Source organism: Sus scrofa, chromosome 7 (genome assembly GCF_000003025.6).
Source record: "Sus scrofa isolate TJ Tabasco breed Duroc chromosome 7, Sscrofa11.1, whole genome shotgun sequence".
Lineage (NCBI taxonomy): Eukaryota > Metazoa > Chordata > Mammalia > Artiodactyla > Suidae > Sus > Sus scrofa.
In genome coordinates, this window is record NC_010449.5 from 104,133,687 (window position 1) to 104,158,904 (window position 25,218).

Genomic DNA, 25,218 nt, shown 5'->3' on the forward strand with positions numbered 1-25,218 from the left:
GCATATGATATAAACAGTCGTATTTCATGTATCTCTATTGCTTGTCTGACTGTGATGTTGTTCAGATCCTACAAAATCTCAACAGCCATACCAGGTAAGGAAGGATGGAATATCATTCATGCAATAGACCAGGAAAACTATTTGACTGAGAACCCACAGTGAATCAATATCAAAACCAATACTGCAACTGAAGTCTCATGAACCTCAAATCAAAGTTCACCAAAGTATATGAGTGATTTTAGGCTATACTTTTCTTTCTTTTTCCTTTTTTTTTTTTGTCTTTTTGCATTTCCTAGGGCCGCCCCTGCGGCATGTAGAGGTTCCCAGACTAGGGGTCTAATCGGAGCTGTAGCCACTGGCCTAGCCAGAGCCACAGCAACGCAGGATCCAAACCGCAGCTCATGGCAATGCCAGATCCTTAACCCACTGAGCAAGGCCAGGGATGGAACCCACATCCTCATGGTTCCTAGTCGGATTCGTTAACCACTGCACCACGACGGGAACGCCCTCTACTTTTATTTCTAAACCTAGGATTCAGCTTCATTCAGACCAAAACTATACGCAGTTTCACCCTTACCCTTACATTTCCTACACTCTTAGTAGAGCGCCAACAATCTCAAGAACTTAACAATTTGCACTGCAAAATTAGAGCCAGTTTGGGTTAAGGGAGAAGTATGTGACTATGTATGTATTGGCATATGAATGCGATATGGTTCTGTTTGCTCTGAGTCTGATTATAAATGGAGAATCTCAGACTCTTACACGTACAAATTGAGATCTTTGGAGGCTGTTGACCTGCCATATCATGAAAAATATCTTTAAGGGGGAAATGCACAGGGCTTAGCTTTATCTCCTTACCCTGAGCACCAAATTCAACAAAAACCATTTTGTAAAGTGTTGGTTTTGTTTTGTTTTGTTTGTCTTCTTGCCATTTCTAGGGCTGCTCCTGTGGCATATGGAGGTTCCCAGGCTAGGGGTCTAATCAGAGCTGTAGCCGCTGGCCTACACCAGAGCCACAGCAACTCAGGATCTGAGCAGCATCTGCAACCTACACCACAGCTCACGGCAATGCCGGGTCCTTAACCCACTGAGCAAGGCAGGGATCGAACCTGCAACCTCATGGTTCCTAGTCGGATTTGTTAACCACTGAGCCACAACGGGAACTCCAAAATCACCTTTCTTGATTGTCCTAATTTGTCTTTGGTTAATTGCCTATCACATGGCTTCTCCTCAGTGTTGCATGAGAATATTATTGTAAATGTACCGACAATACTGAAAATGAGTGTGAAAAGACTGTAGACTGGAAAGGAAGAATAAAAAGGAAAGAACAGCAATTACTGAGTACTCCTGAAACATCAGACACTTTTACAAATGTTATCTCATTTTGCCCATGGATTCTGAAGTTCGGCAGTGATCTTACTTTACACAGAGAGAAACATTCTCAAACAGGTTAAGTAGCTTGTCCAAAAAAGATAGAGTAAGGTCTCGTGGCAGGAGAATCAAAATTATACTATTGGGTTAAGAAACAGGAAAAGAAACTGAGATTTAAGAGGGAAATAATAAATAAATAGCAATACTTGTGACATGGTATAAATATGAAACTTCAAAGAATTTGCACTCCGTATTCTCTTAGACATTTATAAGACATATAGGTCTTTTCTCTATCTGGAGTGCTCATGGCTCACACTGTTTTCTCTAAAAATATCACCTTCTCAGTGAAGTATTTCTGAGCTATTTTCTCCAAAGATGCAAGACCCCTTCTCTGCTTTATTTTCCCTTAGCATTATCTCGAACATGCTATATATCCAATGTCTTCTAGAACGCAAGCTCCTTGTAGGCAAGGATTTAGGTCCATTACTGTTTACTTCTGTACCCCGAAGGGGAGCAGAATTTGACACCACCAAAATATGGCTGTTGGCATAAGGATTATTTTAAGCTGATTATTTTTAAGAAACATTAAACATATTGTTAATGGCGTTCCCGTCATGGCACAGTGGAAACAAACTTGACTAGGAACCATGAGGTTGCGGGTTTGATCCCTGGCCTCACTCAGTGGATTAAGGATCTGGCGTTGCCATGAGCTGTGGTGTAGGTTGCAGATATGGCTCAGATCTAGCATTGCTATGGCTGTGGCGTAGGCCTGCAGCTGTGGCTCTGTTTAGACCCCTAGCCTGGGAATCTCCACATGTCTCGAGTATAGCCCTAAAAAACGCAAAAAAAATTTTAAAAAAAAAAGTATATATATATAGTTAATGGTAGTTACATTACAAGGCACGATGATATTTACATTGTAAGGGAAATCTCCCACTCTGTACCAGGAATAGGAAGAGGACCAAATCTCTAGAAACCCTTTACGAAGGCGAGGACTTAAATCTGCATAACAACCTTACCCTTGTTTACAATGCTTTTCCTGGTAACTCCCCAAACTGGCCTTTCCCCACCCCCAGCATCCTCCTTTGTCTTTAGATGGAGATGGTATTTAAGGTGGTGGCTTGGCCATTTGGGGAAGCTATTCAGTTTTTCTTGTTATCTCCCATGTACAGAGGAGTGTTCATGTTATGAAACGTTTGTTCATTTTTATTCTGTTAGTTTTTCTGGCAGGGAGTTCTTAGCGAAGAACCTAGAAGGGTAGAGGAAAAATTATTTTTCCTCCCCACAAGCCTCCAATTCTAGAATAGTACCTAAAGCAAAGTAGGCATTCAATAAATATTTATTGGTTATGTCAACAGAACTACCATAAATCATTTCATAACAGTCTATACATAGACAGTCCATATTAAATATCAACTGTTAAAACTAGGTTGTTACCTAAAAAACTCACACACATACATGCAAAATCAAACACTAAAAGTAAGAAAACAAACAAAACCCAAAATGAAAACAAAAGTGAACTTGTAAAAGATGATCACAGAACAACCATTTTCTATGGTATCATGGATTAGACACTTTGAGCTATTGTGGAAATAAAATTAAAATATTAGGTAAAATGTAGCAACATTACTTAAAATACATCACGGGGTGAGCAAGAAAGTTAAGAGTTATCAGAGGCCACGTGAAAGCTGGAACCAAAAGTGGTAAGCAGAGCATACAACCTGATTTTCACACCCTGAGGATTTTGTAGAAACCAGGGAGACCCCCAGAGTTTGAATTTTTTCAGTCTCTTGAGAAGAAGGTGTAGGGGAGCAGAGTGTGCCACCTTAAATTAGGTCTCTGTGCCATGTTAATTATGTTAGGCTGGTTACTGTCTAAGAAACAACAGACATGGGAAAAACTCTGAAAACCAAATAGGAGCTACCCTTTTGCAAAAAAAAAATTTCCATTTGTAAGGGAAATCTCATTTATAAGGGTTTGTCCCTCATGCAATGCCTCTCACCAAGAGGAAGATGACTAAATCTCTAGAAACTCTTATCAATGGAAAAGATTTGGACTTAAATCTGTATCATAATCAGCCTTGTTCACTCTGCTTTTCCTGGTAACCTCCCACAACAGACCCTCCCCCATCCTCAACATCCTCTTTTGTCTTGAGGATGGCATATAAGACGAGGGCTTCAGCCATCAAGACAAGTTACTCAGTTTCTCTGGGTCTCTCCAATGTATACATGTTATTAAACTTTTAAAAAGCTTTTCTCCTGTTCATCTCTCATGTTAGTTTAATTCTTAGATCAGTCAGAAGAACCTAGAAGGACAGCAGAAAATTTCTTTCTCCTGTACAAAGGCAAAGGGAAAAAAACCCTAGGGCTTATTTAAGATGGAAAAATCTAACAGAGGATATGATGTGTAAAGCTAGAATTCTCAAAGGGCTCCGTTAAAGAGTAAATTAGGAACAACTGCCACTAATAACCCCAAGCTAATAGTAGGAAAGAAAACTGCCTTAAGTCTGGATGCAAGACAGAGAAAAAAATATTTGAGAATTTATAGCTACCGGCTATCCCATATAGAGGTTTGCAGCAAACACTATTTGTGTGGTCGGAAAAAATTCCAGTCTAAGAACCTGGTTGAAGTACTTCCAGGTTGATAGTGGCCTCAGGCACCAGGGAAAGGCAACCACTAACCCTTTTTGGAGGAAGACACCTTAAAACTAACCTTCATACAGAATGTTCCTCAGCTGGTGTGCATGTTGTAAAAAAGCAAAATAAAAGAAAATAAATTTTAAAAATCATTAATAAATAAATCACAAAATAACATAAGAAATCAAGTTACTATGAATAAAAGCAAGAGAGCCAGCAAGGTGTGTGTGGTGGGGAAGTGGGGAGTAGAGGGAGGAAGCAAAAAGAATCAGACCTATAAAGAATTCAGACACTAGAATTATTAAGCAGAAAATGCAAGTAAGTTTACCGTATTTCAGGAAATAAGAAGAGAAATTGAAAATATGAGAAAGGAGCACACAGAATTGAAAAAGAACTAAATGAACTTCAGGAGAAGAAAAAATATCCTTCAGGGCCCTCCCTGGTACAGAAGCCCTCCTTTATTCCCTGTTTCTTGCTTACAGAAAAAAGCTTTGGTCTCCTAGGTCTTCCCTGAGTTCCAAAGAGCAGGCTCAAGCAGTTACTAATTACCCGAGTGAATGCAGAAACAAGGAAAAGCAGGCAAGAAGGAAAGGTAATAAAAGCTTAAACAATCATTCAGTGATAAAACCAAGTTCTGGTTCCTCCCCAAGGGATATCTGACAGATATCTTTGAGCTGTTCTGCAGGAACTAAGACCCCCCCCACCTAAGGGAGGATGGTGACTGTGTGTGGACCACAAGCACTACACCCCAGACTGGCTGAAACCAGGTTGATGATTAAGGCTCCCGTGAAACATCACCCTGTTACCTTATCACCAACCAATCAGGACAAAGTCCACAAGCTGTAACCCTTGCCCCAAATGTTGCCTTTAAAAACCCTTCCCTGAAAGCTATCAGGGAGTTCAGGTCTTTTAAGCAGGAGCTGCCCATTTCCCTTGCTTGATACACTGCAATAAATACTGTACTTTCCTTTACCGCAACCCGGTGTCATGTAGATTGGCTTTGTTGTGCAGCAGGCAAGCAGATCCAAGTTTGGTTGGGTACACCATAAATACAAATTGCACTAGACAGCATAGAGAGACAAAGAGATGAAAATATGAAAGAGGTTAAAATGCATGGAGGACAAAGTGAGAGGTTCCTATAGATGTCTAATCTGAGTTCCTAAGGAGAAAAGAGAAAGAATGGAAGACAATATTTGAAAAAATGCTGGCTGAGAATTTCCCAGAATTTATGAAAGATTTTATTTGTCAGATTAGAAATCTCAAAATATCTCAAGGAAGGTATCCAAAAATAAATCCAAAAGTAGGTATTCAAAACTATTTAAAATCAGAGTTTTCGTAGTGGCTCAGAGGTAATGAACCTGACTAGGATCCATGAGGATGCAGGTTCGATCCCTGGCCTCACTCAGCGGGTTAAGGATCCAGCATTGCCATGAACTGTGGTATAGGTCGCAGACGTGGCTTGAATCCCATGTTGCTGTGGCTGTGGTGTTGGCTGGCAGCTACAGCTGTGATTCAACTCCTAGCCTGGGAATTTCCATATGCTGTGGGTACAGCCCCTTAAAAAAAAAAAAAAAAAAAAAAAAAAAGGAATAAAAATAAAAGCATAAATTATTGAAATTTCAAAAAAGAAAAGTAAAAGAGTCTTTGAGAGGACTAACAGAATTGAAAATTGTCAATAAAAAAATTAGAAAAAAGAGTACACAAATAAAAGAGCATACAAATAAATCACATTAAGAACGAAAAAGGTACCTAATTACAAATGCTATATATATGTTAAGGAGGCAATGAGGGAAGATAATGTCTTTACACGAATACATTTGAAAATACAGATAAAAACTGTAGAAGTCCTAGGAAAGTATTAACTGTCCAAAACTGATTAAAGAAGCAAGCCTGAAACCTGACTTGTCCAATAACCATTTAATAAAGGAAATCAGTCCTCAGAACCCTACTACAAGGAAAATGTCATGCCAGATGGTTAATGTAATATTCTACCAAACTTTAGAGGAAAAAAAATCTTTCAATCTTCCACTATTCCAGAGTACCAAAAAAGGGACCACTCCCTGACACATTCTATGAAGTAAGCATTTTCTGATATCAAAACCTGACAAAGTACACCTCATTTATATTTATATCCTCCAAAATGAGAATTACAGACCAATGTCACATAGATTGAAGGATCCTACATATCAAAGAGAATGTAGTGATTTATGAAAAGGATAATGAAATCACGACTGGATTGGGTTTATCTAATACAAGCTTGGTCTAACATAGTGGGTCTCAACTTTTTTTCATTACTGCCCCTCTAAGGAAACTTTTTACACATTTCCCCCCCAACCATCCTTTACCTTGACCCCCCTGCCACCTTCCACTAGTATATCACAAGTAGGAAACTGACATTGATACCATCCACCAATCTTATTCCTATTTCCCCAGTTTTACACATGGGTATGGAGGTGTGTGTGTATTTAGTTCCTGTAATGTTATCAATGTGCAGGTTTGTGTATCTACCACCACCGTCAAGATACCCAACAGTTCCAACACTGCAAGGATCCTGCACGTTGCCCTTTTATACCCACCCCCTATCTCTTTCCCTCATGGCCTGTTCCTAACCCCTGACAATCACTAATTTGTTTTTCATTTCTATAATTTCATTATTTCAAGAGTGCTATATAAATGGAATCATGCAGTATGTTACCTCTTAGAATTGGCTTTTATTACTCAGCGTAATGCCTTTGACATTCATTGAAGTTGCTGAATGAACCAATACTTCATTCTTTTTTATTGCTGAGTAGGATTCCATGGTATGGATGTATTACAGTTAATTTAACCATTCACGTGCTAAAGGACATTTGGGCTGTTTCCAGTTCTTGGCTATTATAAATAAAGGTGCTACAAGCATTCATGTACAGTTTTTGTATGAACATAATTTTCCCATTCTCTGGGATAAATGCCCAAGAGTGCAATTGCTGAGTTATATGATAATTGCATGTCTAGTTTTATAAGAAACTACCAAACTGTTTTCCAAAGGTGCTATACCATTTTACATTCCCACCAGCTTACATGAGTGTCTCCTTATTTTCCTAATAGAGTCTTTTGCAAAGCACAAGTATTTTAAAGTTTTTAACCAGCAAGAAATATTTAGAAAATGAAACTTAAGATAGCATTCATAACAGTAACAAAAAATATTAAGCATGTATAGTAACAGATGTAACAAAAATGGGCAAGGACCTAGAGGAGATACTTGTAAGATTTATTAACGGACCATAGAGAAGACCTAAATAAATGGAGAGATATACTATATTCAAAGAATTAAGAATGTAAAGAAGTTAGGTCTCTACAAGCTGGATTACAGACTTTTGTACTCTCAATCAAAAGGCAAGCATAGTTTTTTCCTCATATTAAGCATAATCACATTAGCTATGAATAAAATCAAATAACATAAATATATTTAAAAACATACATAAAAATAAGTAAAATAATAGAAATAATATTAGGAAATACTACTATATGGGAAAAAAATGAAATTAGACTCCTACTTCACACCATACAGAAAAATCAGTTTTAAGTGGATTGAATGTCAAATGTAAAAAGCTACCCAAGATGTATTTTCTTTGTTTCTTTTTTGGCCACCCTGAGGCACACAGAGTTTCTGGGCCAGCGATCAGATCTGAGCCGCAGCTGGAACCTCAGCCACAGCTGCAGAAATGCTGGATCCCCAACCCAGTGTGCCAGGGATTGAACCTGCATCCCAGTGCTCTCAAGGTGCTGCTGGTTCCACTGCACTGCAGCAGGAACGCCAAGATGTATTTTGTAAGATATATAGTTAAATATGGTCATAATTTTGGGGTGGGGAAAGATTTTCCTTACCAAGGCAAAGAAAGCAATGAGCGTAAAAGAAAAGTAAATAAATTTCATATCATTAAAATTAAAAACTTGGGGTTAATAGATGCAAACACTTACATTTAGAATGGATAAACAATAAGGTCCTACTGTATAGCACAGGGAACTATATCCAATCTCCTGGGATAGATCATGATGGAAAATAATTTTTAAAAAATGTACATGTATGTATGACTGAGTCACTTTGCTGTACAGCAGAAATTGGCATAACATTGTAAATCGGCTATGCTTTAATAAAAAATTTTTAAAGAAAATGGAAAAAAATTAAGAACTTCTTTTCATTAAAAGGCACCATCAAGGGTAAAAAGACCACCCACAGGCTAGGACATAACATCTACCACACATCATATCCACAAGGAACTCCTAGAAATCATCAAGGAAAACGATAATACCTCCAACAAGAAAATACCCAAATAAAGCATTTTATGAAAGAAAAAACCTCATTAGTTATCTAGGAAATGCAAATCAAAACCACATGAAATACCACCATTACTCTTTCCTCTTCCCCTTCTCCCTGCCTCCCCACGACAAAAATAGAGAAACTGACTCTCCCAGTGTAGGCAGAGAAGTAGAGACACAGCATCTTCTACATGTGGCTAGTAGAAGAGTAAACGGGAACCACTGCAGAAAATGGGTTGATGCGAAAGTTATGAAGTAGAAGATAAATGCACCCTACAGCACAGCAATTCCCCTGACTTTTTACACAAGCGAATCACTTGCATGTATGTTCGGAATGCTCACAGAAAAGACAAAAAAATGTTGACAGCAACACGTTCTCAATTACCAAAAAAGTAGAAATAATTCCAATAGCCATCACTTATAGAATGGGTAAATGAATTGTGGTACATTATTAAAATAGAGTATACCACAATAAACACTAAAGGAACTATACCTACAGGTTAATGACATGGAAAAATCTTACAAGTAATTTCTGTAAAAGAAGTAAGCCACAGAATAATACATACAGTATTACTCCATTTGTATAAGGTTCAAAAAGAAAAGAAATTTAAATTATTCTCAATGCATGTGTAGGTAGGAAAGCTGTTAAGAAAAGCAATGCAGTTATTGCAAAGCCCGGGAAGGTGGTAACAGAGGAGGGAGAGAAGAGGATGTGTGGGGAAAGAATGTCCTGATCAGCAGGGAAACATGGGGGCTTCTGGTGATGCTGGCATCCTATTTATTAAATTGGGTGGTGGGTTGGACTGTCAATTGAGTATTGAATAAACATTTTAAAATATGTTCCTTTATGTTTATTCAGTAGTTAATAAAGCTTATTAAAACCGCACATCAAAAGACACTAATTATTCAAGAAAGGAAGCTATTTTAACCATTTTCACAGCTCTGCATTTGTTAGATAAAACTCCTGGTTCCCTTGGAAAAAAAACAAAACAAAACAAAACAAAAAACCTAAGAATAATGCAGCCAGGAAATGCAAAGTCTCTTCATCTGCCAAACCATTCTCATTTGGTCTCATACACTTTATCAGCTTAGAAATCCTGGATAAATCATTTTATTTAGGTTCTGAGTTGCATATCCTCAGGCCACACGATCAGCTTAACAGTGAGAGGAAGTAGTGAGCTGATTCTTCTCCCAGGGGCAGACCTCTGATATTTGGCCAGATAGCAGCAGGCTGTTGTCAGCACGATGCTTCACAGCCACATCCCTCTCGCAAGGAAAAAAAGTGAAACCAAGATAGAGATCTGCTTTCTCTCCTTTCCTCTGGGGTCAGACCCTAAGGACTCTGGATGCAGACTGTCTGGTTCACATTCAGCCCAGTAGCCGGGGGCAACTCACTTAATACATCTGTTTTTCTGTTTTCTCATCTGTAAAATGGAGCTGAAAGTAGTGCCTACCCCTAAAGGGACTGGGTTAATACTGACAAAGCACTTGGGAAAATGGTTGGCATAAAAGAAATACTCAAAAAGGGGTAAATGGTTGTTATAATTTCCAGACATAAACTTAAGTCCACATCTACTTGGAAGCTTGACTTAGATCTCTAACTTTACAAGTCAGAAATTAAATTCTTATTATCCCTTCCACACCAGCTCCTTCATCCTTTGAGGTGCTCAGAATGAAACCTTGAATCTTCTCACATTTGGTCCATCACAACTTCTGGTTTGTTAGTCCTACCTTCGAAACTATATCTAGGAGGTCCCACTGTGGCTGAACAGGTTAAGATCCAGGCATAGTGTCCGTGAGGATGCGGGTTCAACCCTTAGCTTTGCTCAGTGGGTTAAGGATCCAGTGTTGCCACAAGCTGTGGCTTAGGTAACAGATACGGTTCAGATCCAGCATCACTGTGGCTGTGGTGTAGGTCAGCAGCTGCAGCTTTGATTTGCCCCCTAACCTGGGAACTTCCATATGACACAGGTGCGATTGTAAAAAGAAAAAAAAATATGGCATCCAACCACTTCTCCAAGCTACCACCCTGGCCCACAATACCATCCTCTTCTGGAGCACCACAGCGGCCTCCCACTGGTCTCCACACTTCTCCACTTGGCCTCCTCTTCTGACTGCTCTCAACATAGCAGAGTTACCTATTCAAGCCTCGTCGGATCACATCACACCTCTGGCTCAAAACCCACCTGTAGCTCCCACCTCACCCACAGTGAAAGTTAAAGTCCTCACTGTGCCCTCAACACAGTGCGGACTGAGTTTTCACAACCCCTGTTTCATCTCCTTCTCAAACTTCTCCCCACTTCACTCCACTCCAATCACACACCACGAACACAGCCACCTCCTCGGAGTCTCGTGTCGCTTGTTGTTCTTTCCTCCCTCCTGAATTTCTGCAAGGCTCAGTCCTCACTTCCTGTAAATCTTCACTCAAAAGCTACTGCTCAGAGAGTCACACCCTGACCTTATGTAAAATTTCACATCCTCCCTCACTCTGTTCCCTTTCTTTGCCTCATTTTCTACTTCTTCCCACTTAACAGTTATCTAACACACTAACATCTACTTTTTGATCATGTTTCTGGGGTGGCTACCCCAGCAGAACGGATGCTTCACGAGGCAGGAATATCCCACTGTATCCCCAGTGCCTTGAACTTAAGGCACATAGATGGGGCTTCAAAGCACCACTTGTTGAATGAGGATTAAACTTACAAGTTGTCAATCAAAACAATTAATACAGCCAATACTCTTCTCTCTTTTTATCCTTTGGGACCCTGGATAGAAAAAAATCTCTAATACATACCTCAAAATATACATTTTGATGTCATGTCCTTCATTTCTAACTTGATGTTTATTCACTAGGGCCAAATGATTTTTCCAATGCTATAAACATGCTCATCCATGAATACAAACTAGATGGAATTTGACTCTTCAGTTGTGCCGCTCATGCCTTTTCACAGCTGGTGATACAAAGCGGCTCTCCCAGGACTGGTTCAGAGGAGCTCTTGCTCACCCCAGAAGTCTTCATGGGTAACAGACTCCTCAGCCGCTGGGTAACCTCAGCCTGGGAAGAACAAGGACTGTGTCCAACTTTCTCATAATTACATTCCCAGCACCTAAATATTTTTTGCATGAATGAACTAGTTAATGAATGCATATCTGGGCAGCTTATTGTGTTTTGTGACCCACACTGAGGGTGACAGAGGTCACGCAGTGCCCTGGGTGAGCTAACATATTCTCTGGATGAGGAGAATATTAGAGTTTTAATAAAATATATATATATATATATATGTTAGGCACATATGTTATATGTGTGTATGTGTATATACTTAAGTGTGTATGTTATGTATGTATGTAATATACTTATATGTATATGTATGTCTCTGTATGTTTGTGTATCTATGTGTATGGATGTGTTATGTTTATGTATGCACTGTGTGTATAACATTGGGAAATCCAAAACTGATGGTAACAGCTGATTAAAAAAAGAGGGCACAGGAGTTCCCATCATGGCGCAGCAGAAACAAATCCGACTAGGAACCATGAGGTTGCAGGTTCAATCCCTGGCCTCGCTCAGTGGGTTAAGGATCCGGCATTGCCTTGAGCTATGGTGTAGGTTGCAGATGTAGCTCTGATCTGGCATTGCTGTGGCTGTGGCGTAGGCCAGCAGCTACAGCTCCAATTAGACCCCTAATCTGGGAACCTCCATACGCCATGAGTGCAGCCCTAAAATGACCAAAGATAAAATAAATAAATAAATAGGCACACAAAAAAAAAGAAAAATAAAGGAAAAATTAAAAAAAATTTTAAAGGGCACAGTGGGGAAGAGGCTGGTCTAGTTTCTTTGCCTATTTTGTTAAAAAAAAAAAAAAAATTCACTGAGGAAGCCATCCTTCAAGTTCTACCTAATATCTCATTCCCCGCATAAACAGGAGTCCTTCTGCAGTAAGTTTCATATACCTCTTTCACCTTTAATTCATTAATCCAACAAATAAAAGTGAACACCTACTAAGTTCTGTTTACCATATTCTGAGAAAAAGAGTACATGAGACAAAGTCCCTTTCCCCTAGTGGGGAAGAGAGACAATAAACAAATAATTTCAGGTAGAGACATGGGCTGCAAAGACATTTAAAACCAGAGAAAGCAGGGAGGTGGTGGGGGGAGGCAACGCTGAGCAGAGCTCAGAGTGAGAATGGGGGGGAAGAGCTTTAAAGGTTGAGGGAACAGCAAGAGCAGAAATGAGCTTTGGGGAACAGCAGGAGAGGTGGCAATTAGAGCAGAGTAGATAGGGTGTCAGGCCCGGAGGAAGAAAGGCTCTGTGAAAACTCGTTCCTGAGCGAATCCTCTGTCTGAGGTGGATTCCAAAAAGGTCATGAATTACATTTTAAAGCAGAGAAGAACAATTCAAGGTATTAAAGGAAAATAAGACCTCCTCTGTTGAGGAGGGAAAGACACATGTATGCCAAGGGCAGGGCGCCTTGTCTCCATATTCATCAAATGCTTGGGATTTTATCCCATCCGCACCCACCACTCACCCCCAGTAGCCAGAATGAAAAACATAATAGAAATCAACCAGTGGGCTAGTCTTCTTCAGGATTAAGTCTCTCAGCTGTCACCCCTGCCTCCCTCTTAAATGGCTGACATCATCTCTGGTCCTCCCCCAAACAAGTGGCTCTTTCTCTGCTCCCAAATAATTAGCTTCCCCAGACACAATGGGAAAGCCTCAGTCGAAGTGGTGAGGGAAGACATTTGAAGGGCAAGGGAATACTAGTGTTTTGCTAAGGCTGTGGGACAAATGTTCCGGAAATCAAAGGGTTTTTTTTTTCATGTTTGTAATTATTCATATCCTGCAGTATCTGCATAATGGGTCCAATTCAGCCTTGGCCTTGCCGCAAAATTGCCATGTCCATGGACGAAGGTCAGCGCATTACAGGATAAGTGAACAGGAAGCCTCAGGCTGATAATAGTGCCTTAATTTTTTTTTTTTAACTTTCGGGAATGAACTTTGCTCTTTCGGTCAATGTGTCTGCATGCATTTGCAAATGTATTATAAGCACAACCACACACTTGTAAAATGCACATCTGTGAAATCCAGCCTTTGCTCTGAGAATCTTGATAAAGATTTTAGGTGATAGGGAAGCTGATTGCTACATCCTCTCTGGTGCAAGGTAGAATTTTAAAGTCAGAGGAGGCAAAATACTAAGTTAGGAAATCTTTGTGCCATGAGGCAACCTCAGAAACACTACTGCTAAAGGACCCAATCTGAAAAACACATCTAGGCTTAGGTTTATTTCCAAAAATATTTCTTTAAAAGAAAATATAAAGATTCAATTTTGATTTGAATAGATTAACCAGAAACTGTTTTGTTTTGGTTTGTTTTGTTTTGGCTCTGCTCACGGCATGCGGAAGGTCCCAGGCCAGGGATCGAACCTGTGCCACAGTTGTAACCAGAGCCATAGCACTGGATGCTTAACCCACTGAACCAGGAGGAAACTCCAAAAAACTGTTTGTTTTTGTTTTCAAACACTTTGGTCCTGGAGTTCCCTTGTGGCTCAGTGGGTTAAGGATCCGCTGCTGTCACTGCTTTGGCTCTTGTTAAAATTGTGGTACAGGTTATATCCCTAGCCTAGGAATTTTGTATGCCACAGGTGCAACCAAATAAATAAACAAACACTTTTGGGGGCTGCTCATGGTTTAACAGAATATCTATGCACTTAGTTCAGAGTCATCTGGCAAACAAGTTCTCAGTTAAATTTTTTTATATTTTTACCATGTAACGCAGCATCTTCGAATTGGAGGTGTGAACAGTGTGCTTGTGCTAACTGAAGTCTGAAGTTTCAGCATTTGACAGTTAAGATTCTAATAAAAACCTTTCTAAAGAGAATATTTATTAACATGCCTGAGCCAAAGTAGTCTTAAGTCAGATGCAGGAATTCCACATTTAGCCTACACAAAGTTTAGGAGGTTTAACGCAGGAAACAATTTTTACAAAAGATTCAAGAGGCATGATTTTTTTTTTTCTGTTTTCTTTTTTTTCTTTTTTTTTTTTTCTTTTTTTAAGGGCCACACTCTTGGCATATGGAGGTTCTCAGGCCAGGGGTTGAATTGGAGCTATAGCCACTGGCCTACGCTACAGCCACAGGAATGCCAGATCAGAGCCTTATCTGCAACCTACACCACAGTTCACAGCCACGCTGGATCCTTAACCCACTGTAGGAGGCCAGGGATTGATCCTGCAACCTCATGGTTCCCAGTCAGATTCATTTCCACTGAGCCACAACGGGAACTCCTCAAGAGGCATGATTTTATATGCCCTCTCATTCCCAGTATTCTCAGGTCCAAAGAACTGATGCCAGCTCTTTCCCATACATGTGGTTATAGAAAGGCTTTGTCATTCACTTGATTTGATTCACATTTTTCTGAGGGAGGTCATGCACCTTGTTTTTCTCAGACCAACCATGATGGTACTTAGTTACTTCAAACCCTGCCCCAATTTAAGTCCGGAAGAAAATTGTTCCTTGATGGATTAAGCATTTCTGGAGTTGTCTTCCTACTAGCTGTTGTTTTTGGTTATCCAATCACCCTGGTATGCTCCAGCGCACAATAAAATGAGTAGCCAGGTCACCAGGGCGGGGACTAACAACTCCCTGGCTTCTCTAAGTCCCCAGTGCAGCTTCTGGCATTTATATGCCACAAAAATAAGAGATTTACCACTAATGACAGTCTCTTTGTCCCTTACTCCACCATGCCTCCAGCCTCCTGCATTTTAATGAAGGCAAATTGTATATTCCACTTCCAGGCTGAAATCCAATGCCCCTTGGCTTTATTTTTAGGTGGCACAGCTTAAAAGATAAATTCCTTTTTTTTTTTTCTTCCACTTTTCATTTGTCAGAAAAACTGTGGAAGAGTCGGGGAATGGGGGTTGCAGGGGAGGAGAAAGGAGGAGTTCGTAACATTTCTCTACCCGGGGACTCCTTGTGTATGTGTGTGTGGGTGACTATTTCTTTCTCAACTTCTCTTTACAAGCCAGGATGTTAAGGTCTGAAACAAGCTGGCTGAGTAAGGCTCCACTTTTTGCTTCCAGGAATCCAGACTAGGAATGGCATTAATAGTTCTCCTCTGTCTTCCTCTCACCTACTTCCCTAAGGCCAAGATCATGGTTTCCTCATAAAAGGATATTCATAGAGAGGCTGTGTGGGATGGGTTCAAGATACACATTTTTCCCTTTCTCCTGTCACAAAGACTCCTGAATCAGAGAGTCCTAGGCATGTAACAGAAGCAAAAAGGACCGATATAAGGAATGAAACGAGAATAAACTTGAGAAACTGCAACTATGCTATGGCACAAAGTCAGTCTGTTCGGGTGATATTTGTGTGACTGGGAAGAAGGCTGAAGCCAAAAATCAGTTTCCATGGAACCTTTGTTCTGGCTGAAACTTACCACCTGCATGCATGATGGTGTCAACTTAAAAAGTTTGTAAAGGGCTGTACACTGTGGTGGTAAAGCATGGTGGCTAGCACAGAACATCTGCTTAATACATGGTCCGCACTATTAGAGATGACCCACTAGCCCGGACTGACTCATTTTCGGCCTGGTTCCACTTTAAGATTTTGAAGATTTGGTATATTAGTTAACTGTGGCCACTACACCTAACACTTTGTAGAAATTTACTCTACAATTTATAAATTTATAAAATTTACTTATAATAGAAATTTATTCTCAGAGTTTCTTGGTGGCATAGTAGGTTAAGGATCTAGCTTTGTCACTGCAGTGGCTCAGGTCACTGCTGTGGTGTGAGCTCAATCCCTGACCTGGGAACTTTCACATTCCACAGGCACAGCCAGAAAAGTAGAGAGGAGAGGAGAGGAGAGGGGAAGAGAGAAATGAAAGAAAAGAAAAATGAAATTTATTCTCTCTTAGTTCTGGAAGCCAAAAGTGTGAAATCAAAATCACTGGGCCAAAATTAAGGTGTCAACAAGGCAGGAGTTCCCATCGTGGCTCAGTGGAAACAAACCTAATTAGTATCCACGAGGACACAGGTTGGATCCCTGGCCTCACTCAGTGAATTAAGGATCTGCCATTGCTGTGTGCTGTGGCACAGGTCACAGATGAGGCTCAGATCTGGCGTTGCTGTGGTGTAGGCTGACAGCTGCAGATCCAGTTCTACCCCTAGCCTGGGCACTTTCATATGCCAAAGTTGAGCCACCCCACCCAAAAAAAGATGTCAACAAAGCAATGGCCCCTCCAGAGGCTCTAGAGGAGAACCCATTCCTTGCAGCTTCCAGCTTCTGGTAGCCACTGGCATTCCTTGGCGGTGCCTCATCATCCCAGTGTTCAAGGCCAGCATCTTCAAATCCCCTTCTGTTCTGTCTTCACATTGCCTCCTTTGTGTAGGCAAAATCCCTTTGCCTCCTTCTTACATGTGATTACATTTAGGACTCAGCCAGATAATCCCGGGTCATCGCCCTATCTTAACTTAATCACCCCTTAACTTAATCATGCCTGCAAGGATTCTTTCTACAAGATAATGTTTACAGGTTCCAGGGACTAGAACCTGATGTCTTAGGGGGCCATTATACGGCCATCCGCACTAGGAAAACTTGGAACTACCCACAGAATAGGGCAGGCAGCAGTGACTGCATGAAACCTCAGACTGTTAGAAAGATACTTGCTGTGCACACTGCTATTCAGTGTAGCATCTGCAGTTAATGTCTATGATATCATGACATAGCACAGCTATCCAAATCTTTTGGATTTAAATTAAAAATCTGAGCCACACAACAGCCTCCAGAATGGAACTTAACTAGAAGGATGTCTGCATTATCCATGTGGAGTGGGCTGAAGCCTAGTTTTTCCTGCTTATCACCTGGCCTTAGCTCTACCAACCACTCACTTTTCCTCACTGCTAAACACAGTCATGTGAGGAAACCTGGGAGGAGCTGGCCTAGTCGGCGAGAATAGTCTGGGTAACAGGGATGTGCCATGAGGTCCTTTACCCAGCAGGTTCTCTGATACCCAGCAGGTATCAGCAGAAGAGCTGGGATAGCGCTCTTGAGTTTATTACCTTTTTCTTTACCACCCTGATGCTCAGCACAGACCTCCACAGTTCCTGGGTCCCCGAGTTAGAAATACTGGCTGAGATGGGGCTGGTCCTGCAGGAAAAGCCTGTGGGCAACCAACAGAGAGCTCCTTCTCCACAGAACTGCGTTTAATGTTCATATGTGGAAACAGATGGAATTAGTAATGTTTGAGCAATTTTTAAGCTAAAATTATGCTTTCAAAAAAATAAAATACTGATATTTTGTTCAAGGTTTTTTTTTTGGGGGGGGCATTGTTTTGACTTTTTTTTTTTCTTTTTGGCCATATTCATACCATGTGCCAGGGATCCCAGGCCAGGGATCAAACCCACACCACGGGAGCCACCCGAGCCACAGCAGTGACAACACTGGGTCCTTAACCTGCTGAACCACAGAGGAACTCCTGTTTTGAGTTTTTTTAATGTTTTTTAAACTTTTTTTTTTTGTCTTTTTGCCTTTCTGCCTTTTTCTAGGGCCGCTCCCGCGGCATATGGAGGTTCCCAGGCTGGGGGTCGAATCAAAGCTGTAGCCACCAGCCTACGCCAGAGCCACAGCAACGAGGGATGCAAGACATGTCTGCAATCTACACCACAGCTCACGGCAATGCCAGATCCTTAACCCACTGAGCAAGGCCAGGGATCGAAACTGCAACCTCATGGTTTCTAGTCGGATTCATTAACCACTGGGCCACGATCGTAACTCCTAAACTTTTTGATTTTTAAATTGATTTTTTTCAATTAAAAAAGCTTTCAAACACATTTTTTCCCCAATATAACCATTTTTATTCAAAAGAACCATTAAACCTTGGTATGGAACACAAAAGTTTATGCACATATCCCAAATTGTCACAGAGAATATTAAAAATAGGTACTTAAGAATTCAGATTTAATAAAATTAATAATTTTTATCTCATTAAGGATATTAAATGAAATTGCTTTTTTTTTTTTACTATGAGTACACAGTGGCCTTAAGTTTTACTTGCCATGATTTTTGCACCATTAGTGCAAATGCTAATGCAGTTAAAAAAAAAAAAGGCAAAAAAGTCTTAGAATTATTAGGAAAATAATTTTGGCTCCACCCCCCCCCCCAGAGGGTCTTGGGAAAACTTAGAGATCTACAGACCACACTTTGAAAACTGCTGCCTTAAACAATAAGGTTTTGATGATTTAAAGATTAAACCCATTAAAGGTCAAAATCTTCATCAATAACAAGCTAACATCCTCAGAAAGATGAGGGCAACATAATTTTGACTACCTCCAAAGTTAGTTTTGCAAAAATAAGTGGTGAAGAGTTAAAGCAAATCAATCCATCTGTCATATAAACAGTTCTGAGCAATCAGGAAATCTTTGAGGCTAAAAGTAAGGTAGGAACCAGATGTAAAAAAAATCTGAATGTCTTGAATATGATCAATGATCTGCAAGTATGGCCATTTTAGGACAACTGAGCAGAGAAATCATACTCAGTAGCAGAGGAGTAGAGGAAGCTACAGCTGCAGCAGGAAGCTCAAGGCAAATAAACCACACAAGCATCCCTAGGCTGCTCAAATATCCTGGGGCCAGACTGCCTGATGGTCAAACTCTCTCGCCACTTTCTAACGTAACTGCAGTAAATCCCAAACCATTCTGTCTCAGTCTCCTCAGGTGTAATATGAATACAATATCAAATAACTTCCCCATATGATTGTGTAAAGAGTTCATGAGATGATGTAGTTTAAGCATTGAGCACAGTACTTGAGAGAGTAGTTAGTGAATGTATCTTATTAAACATAAATAGACTTCTGAACCGATTCACTGCCCAGTGTTCGGTAATTTTTCCCAAACACACAATGCTTAATTAGCCCACTCTTGCTGGTATTAGGTGTTCAGTAAAGGTTGCATTCTCCCTCCTGCCAAACTAGGAAGTCTGTCTGGACCTGTCATTTCATCTGTGAGTATCATGGCTTTCTCAGCAGCAACTGACTGAGAAATCCCATGCTTAAACATCAAAAAATACACCAATTTGTTATGTAGAAATGGACGTGCTTGTTATACAGTAGAATGATGCTTTATATTTTCTTTAAATTATTTTTTATTGCTGATGAAAATGTTTGAGAAACAAAGGAATTGTTTTTGGATTTTTTTGTTTTTGGGTGGGGGTGCCGAACCCATGGCATATGGAAGTTTCCAGGCTAGGGGTCGAATTGGAGCTATAGCTGCTGGTCTACACCACAGCCACAGTAACTTGAGATCCAAGTCACATCTGCAACCTACACCACAGCTCACGGCAACGCCAGATCCTTAACCCACTGAGCGAGGCCAGAGATAACCCTGCATCCTCATAAATACTAGTCTAATTCGTTTCTGCTGGGCCATAATGGGAACTCCCACAAAGGAATTGTTTTTAAAAATCAAAACTGGGAGTTCCTCTCATGGTGCAGTGGTAACGAACCTGACTAATATCCATGAGGACTAAGGTTTGATCCCTGCCTTAGTGGGTTAAGTATCTGGCACTGCCATGAGCTGCGTGTAGGTCACAGATGTGGCTCGGATCCAGTGTTGCTGGGGCTGTGGTGTAGTCTGGCAGTTGCAGCACAAACTAGACCCCTAGCCTGGAAACTTCCATATGCCTTGGGTGCATTCTTAAAAAAAAAAAAAAAAAAAAAGAATAAAAGACCAAAAAAAAACCAATACTGGCAAAACATTTAACCCAGCAACAGGAAAACATCAACCTGGCTTTTTGCTGGTAGGTCTCTGTGGTAGACAAAATAATGCTGCTATGCTCCTCCACAAAAATGTCCACGCCCTAATCTTCAGAACCAATGACTATGTCCCCTTATGTGGCAAAAGAGACTCTGCAGATGTGATTAAGTTAAAAACCTTGAGATGGGAAAATTATTCTGGATTATCCTTGTGGGTCCGATGTAATCACAAGAGTCCTTAAAAATGGAAGAGTAAGGCAGAGGTCAGAGGAAGATCTGACTACAGAAGAAAGGCACAGAGAGATGCAACATTGCTGGCTTTGGAGACAGAGGAAGAGGCCACACGCCAGGAAATGTTGAGAGCCTCTAGAAGCTGGTATGCTTCAGGGCACAAAAAAATAAGTAGCCAGGTCACCCTGGTGGGAACTACCCAGTCTTCCGATTTCACTCAGCTCCCCAGTGCAGCTTCTTGCCATTTAAATGCCACAAAGTAAGAGCCTAACCATTAATGACAGCCTTCACCCTGGAAGATCTGGATTCCAGAGGTCTGGGACACAAAAACATCCGTGTAAGTGGTGACTCCTTAGATATGGTGGTGGTTCACAACTGGAGAGACATTCATTTCTACTCATAAGGAGCTCACAATTTAGGGGCTAATGTAATGCCAATAATAAATAAATTAAATTAAATTAATAAATAAATAAGCAAGCAAGCATACTTCAAGAAACAGGTTAATAGCTAGAGACAAAGGTAAAAGGCTGGACATGGCTTAAAACACAGAAATCCTGCCATAGGCTTATGTTGACAAAAACAAGGTGTAGAATTAAGCCAGATGAGATCTCTGTCTCCTTCTCCGAAGTGGCCAGTGTTTCGGGGCCCTGAAGCAGATGAAACAGAATTCTGGCAGCCCCCACAGACCTCTCACAGAAAAGCATCCCTGGTGAGCACAGACCTCAGTCAGAACCCCCACCTGTCCTACCTGTCCCACCTGCTTCTTTATGAGGTGGTGATGTGCTGGCCCAGGGGGTGTCGTCTTCAAACTGGACCCAGCTGCTGATGGCTGAGGCCAGGTCAGGGGAGGGCTGCTCCGGGCTCCCAGGAGGGGAGGCTGCCTCAGAGATGAGGCCTGTCTTTTCAGAAGAGTCATCGTGCTCTGAGTGGGAAAGGTCCTGAGAGCCTCCATCTCCCACCTGGTTCTCCCCAGACGAGCTCTCGGACTGGTCTGAGGAAGATGACGGTCCTGGCAGGTGCTCTTCAGTGCTCCCTGAAACAGACACCAGAAACTGCCATCACACCCTGTGAGGAAGGCCACTCTTCAGAACGGTCTCGTGGAAGAAAAACAAAGGACAGGTGAGGGTGATCAAAGGACTCACCACTACAGTGGGTGAGGGTGAAGAAACAGCCATGCCCACCTGCCTCCATGCCCAAGGAGTGGTTTCCTAAAAATGTGTAAAAACTATAACCTATGTCCACAGCAGTGTCCACGCAGGCTGAGACTGGGAGTCTTGCTCACTATTCTGATCCTACCATGTACTCCTGCACTTGGGGATCACAAACAAAATTCCCTCAGAGGCTAAGCAAAAAATAGGACTTGGTCTAATTAGAAAAGCAAAAGGCAACAGGGACTGGTGGGGACTATGGCTCAACAGGAGAGCTTCTGCCTGGACTAAAGACATTCCAGTTTAAACTTGTGCAGTCCAAACGACACACGTCTGCAGGCCACCATGTGCAGACCCTACATAACGACCAGCTGAAAGTGGCACGGCGGCCCTTCCTCAAGCTTTGTATCACTTCATTGGTCCGGGAACATTTAATAGCCTTCGAAAAATTTCTTTAAATAACAGAACTAGATCCCAGTTTTGGTAATGGTTTTACAAATATATACATGTGCTAATGATATATTTATCAGTTTTAGACCAAAAATGGCCAATTTTACCACATGAAAACTTTAAAAAAATGAAAGTACTTGTATGAAACTCCTTTCTCCCATCACTAGCCAAACAAACTGGTCCACCTAAATATAATCAAAACCTTTGGCCAGGTGCTGCCTAAAAAAAAAAAGATGAGCCACACATGTAATTTAAATTTTCTAGGAGCCACATTTAAAAAACTAAAAAGAGATGGAGTTCCCACCATGGTGCAGTGGTTAATGAATCCGACTAGGAACCATGAGGTTTCAGGTTCGATCCCTGGCCTTGCTCAGTGGGTTAAGGATCCAGCATTGCTGTGAGCTGTGGTGTAGACTGCAGACATGGCTTGGATCCCACTTTGCTATGGCTCTGGCATAGGCTGGTAGCTACAGCTCCAATTCGACCTCTAGCCTGGGAACCTCCATATGCTGGGGAGTGGCCCTAGAAAAGGCAAAAAGACCAAAAAACAAAAAAACAAAAACAAACAAAAAAACCCAAAAAAATAAAAAGAGGAATTCCCTCAGATGTAGTGGGTTAAGGATCCAGTGTTATTGTTGCAGTGGCTTAGGTGGCCCAGGAACTTCCACATGCTGCAGGAATGGCCTAAATAAATAAATAAAATTTAAATAATAAAAAACTAAAAGGAAACAGGAGAAACTACTTTTAATAATAGATATTTCAACCCAGCATGTTGAAAATGTATAATTCCAACATGTAATTGATAAAAAAAAAATTGTTAATGAAACATTTAACTTTCACTAGGTCTTCAATATTCATTGTAGGTATTTTATACTCACACTTAATTCATACACTCAATGGTGCATCTCAATTCAGATTAGCCACATTTCAAGGACTCAATAGCCACATGGCTACCATACGTGTAAATGCACCCTTTCTAGGTGCTGTAAATGAAGCTGGGATGATTTCCGGTAGCAGAAGCAGTGGCCTTGCACAGAGCCAGCTGACATGGCTCTATAAATAGCTTCTATACCCGCCCTTGACCTTCATCCCTGCTGCACAGTTCTTCAGAAGTCCATCTAGTCACCTTCCTCATGATCATGGGGACAATCCCTGAGCTCTTTCCATGTGACAGTCACTCTGTAAGCACTTTACATGTTAACTCATTTAATCCTCAGAACCACCCTGAGGTGGGTACTGCGATCATCCCTATGGCACAGAGTCACTACTGCCCAGGGAGGTGAAATAAATGATCCACCCAAGGGTCCATCACTCAACCATGATGGAGCAGGATTTGAGCCAAGAGGTCTGGCTCTAGTACCTGTCACTCTTGACAACTGTGCTTTAAAAACTAGAAAATCCAAATTGCTTTGGGACTAACAATCAAAAATGATTTACTACTTGTAAATATGAGTTCATGTTCATTGGAAGAAAACAGCCAATACCTTCTAATGTTTCTAGGCCCTTGTTTGGGGCCCTAAGCTTCCTAAATGCTTTCTCCAGGCTTCTAAGTGGAAGACTCTACACCTGAGAAAAGTGACAGACTGGATCTTTTTCCCACACTAAGACCTGAAAACCCAAGAAGGACCAAGTAGAAACGAGTAGGTGTGGTTCTTTGTTAATCTTTTCAGTTAAGCAAAACAAAAGCATTCCTTACCCTCAGAAGGGGCAGGAAAGAGCGGCTCCTCACTGAAGGAGACCCACTCTGACTGGTGGGTCGCGATCACATGGTCCAAGGTCGTCATGCTAGGAAGGCACTGGTCATCTTCACACTGCTGGCCTCGGGCAGCCCCCAGAGCGATGTCTGGGGTGGGGTGGGGGCTGGTAGTGCAGTGGATTGGAGCCCAGGGTCTGTTATGGGGGTCTTGTCGGGGGTGGCACTCTGAACGTAGACAGATTAGCCTCTTGCCTTTGATTAATCTGCCAAGCAGAAATCTGTTTTTAAAAAAGATAACAATTAAAGGGATAACCATCACATCATAACCAATTCACAACAGGTCTAGGGCTTTCCACACTGCCCACAAGGAGGTCTGGGTCATTTCTAACCTACTTAGCTTTCTCCTTCTCTGTCCCTGTCATAACCCCACTTCTAATATGGAAATATCTGCCTTTAGCATCAAGATCTGTGCATGTGCCTTCATATCAGACTTATAATCATGCAATTTAAAAAATTATATATTAAGCAAAGTAAAAAAAAATTAATCATGCAAATTTTAGGAATTAGATTCCCCAAATTTCCCAATTACTGTATTTTAAAAATACCTTTATCTATAACATAATATCATCATTGTAAAACAAATATTAAAACTTTTCAAAGTGCTTTCACTTTCCTTTACCAGATGGCAAAATAAAAGCATGTTTTTTTCCTATTAAATCAGTGTGGTTTCTTGCCTTAGGCAGGTAGCTCTTTGCAAGCCTGATTGAAATCTTTGGCAGAAACCCAACCATCTCCAGATGGTATCTCCAAGCACGATTTACCAATCAAGAAAAATAGAAATGGAGTCATCTTGTTCATTTGGAGTAAGAGGGTAGGGCATATTTGCTTTAGTGAAAAATATGAATTAAAGAAACAGGCCAGGGAGTTCCCTTTGTGGCTCAGTGGTTAACGAACCCGATTAGTATCCATGAGGATGTGGGTTCGCTCAGTGGATCAAGGATCCGGCATTGCCGTGAGCTGTGATGTAGGTCACAGACATGGCTCAGATCCCCCATTGCTGTGGTTGTGATGTGGGCTGGCAGCTGTAGCTCCAATTTGACCCCTAGACTGGGAACTTCCATATGTCGCAGGCGCGGCCCTAAAAAGCAAAGAAAAAAAAAAAAGAAACATGCCAATTTGAATTACTGTGTAAAAGTCTAGCCTTTGCTCACATTGCAATTACACTATATGTGAGGATACCTAATAGACTTATATTACTGTTTGTTCTATTAATGTCTTACTACAACTCAAATCTAACTCTTGAACTTAAAGTGAATTAGTAAAATCTGAATTAAAGTAAACCAGTCTCACAGAGCACCAGGTTTAATCCCTGGCCCTACTCAGTGAATTAAGGATCCAGTGTTGCCATGAGCTGTGGTGTAGGTCGCAGACATGGCTCGGATCTGGCATTGCTGTGACTGAGGCATAGGTACTCTACAAAGAGTTGAGACTGGTTTAGAGAACTCAGAAGAGTTCTCTCAAGTCCCACAGAATCAACTTTAGCACAGCGCTCTACAGCTCCGATGGGACCCCTAGCCTAGGAACCTCTCCATATGCTGCAGGTGCAGCCCTAAAAAGACAAAATAAATAAATAAGCAAACAA

At 41.1% G+C, this 25,218-nt stretch overlaps 1 protein-coding gene across 6 annotated transcripts in view; it reads right to left on the bottom strand.

The window, feature by feature from the left end:
• The window catches only part of STON2 (stonin 2), a 154,823-nt gene that overhangs the window by 98,774 nt on the left and 30,831 nt on the right, over window positions 1-25,218 (bottom strand). For 5 of the 6 annotated variants that reach the window (XM_005656442.3, XM_021099580.1, XM_021099582.1 and 2 more), the window contains exons 2-3: window positions 23,577-23,854; window positions 21,031-21,315 (exon numbers count right to left, since the gene is read on the bottom strand). In XM_005656442.3, the coding sequence (XP_005656499.3) occupies window positions 21,031-21,315; window positions 23,577-23,664 (373 nt within the window). In that variant the 5' untranslated portion in view covers window positions 23,665-23,854. The remainder of the gene's footprint in view (window positions 1-21,030; window positions 21,316-23,576; window positions 23,855-25,218) is intronic. The other variant, XM_021099579.1, reaches the window with a different exon arrangement.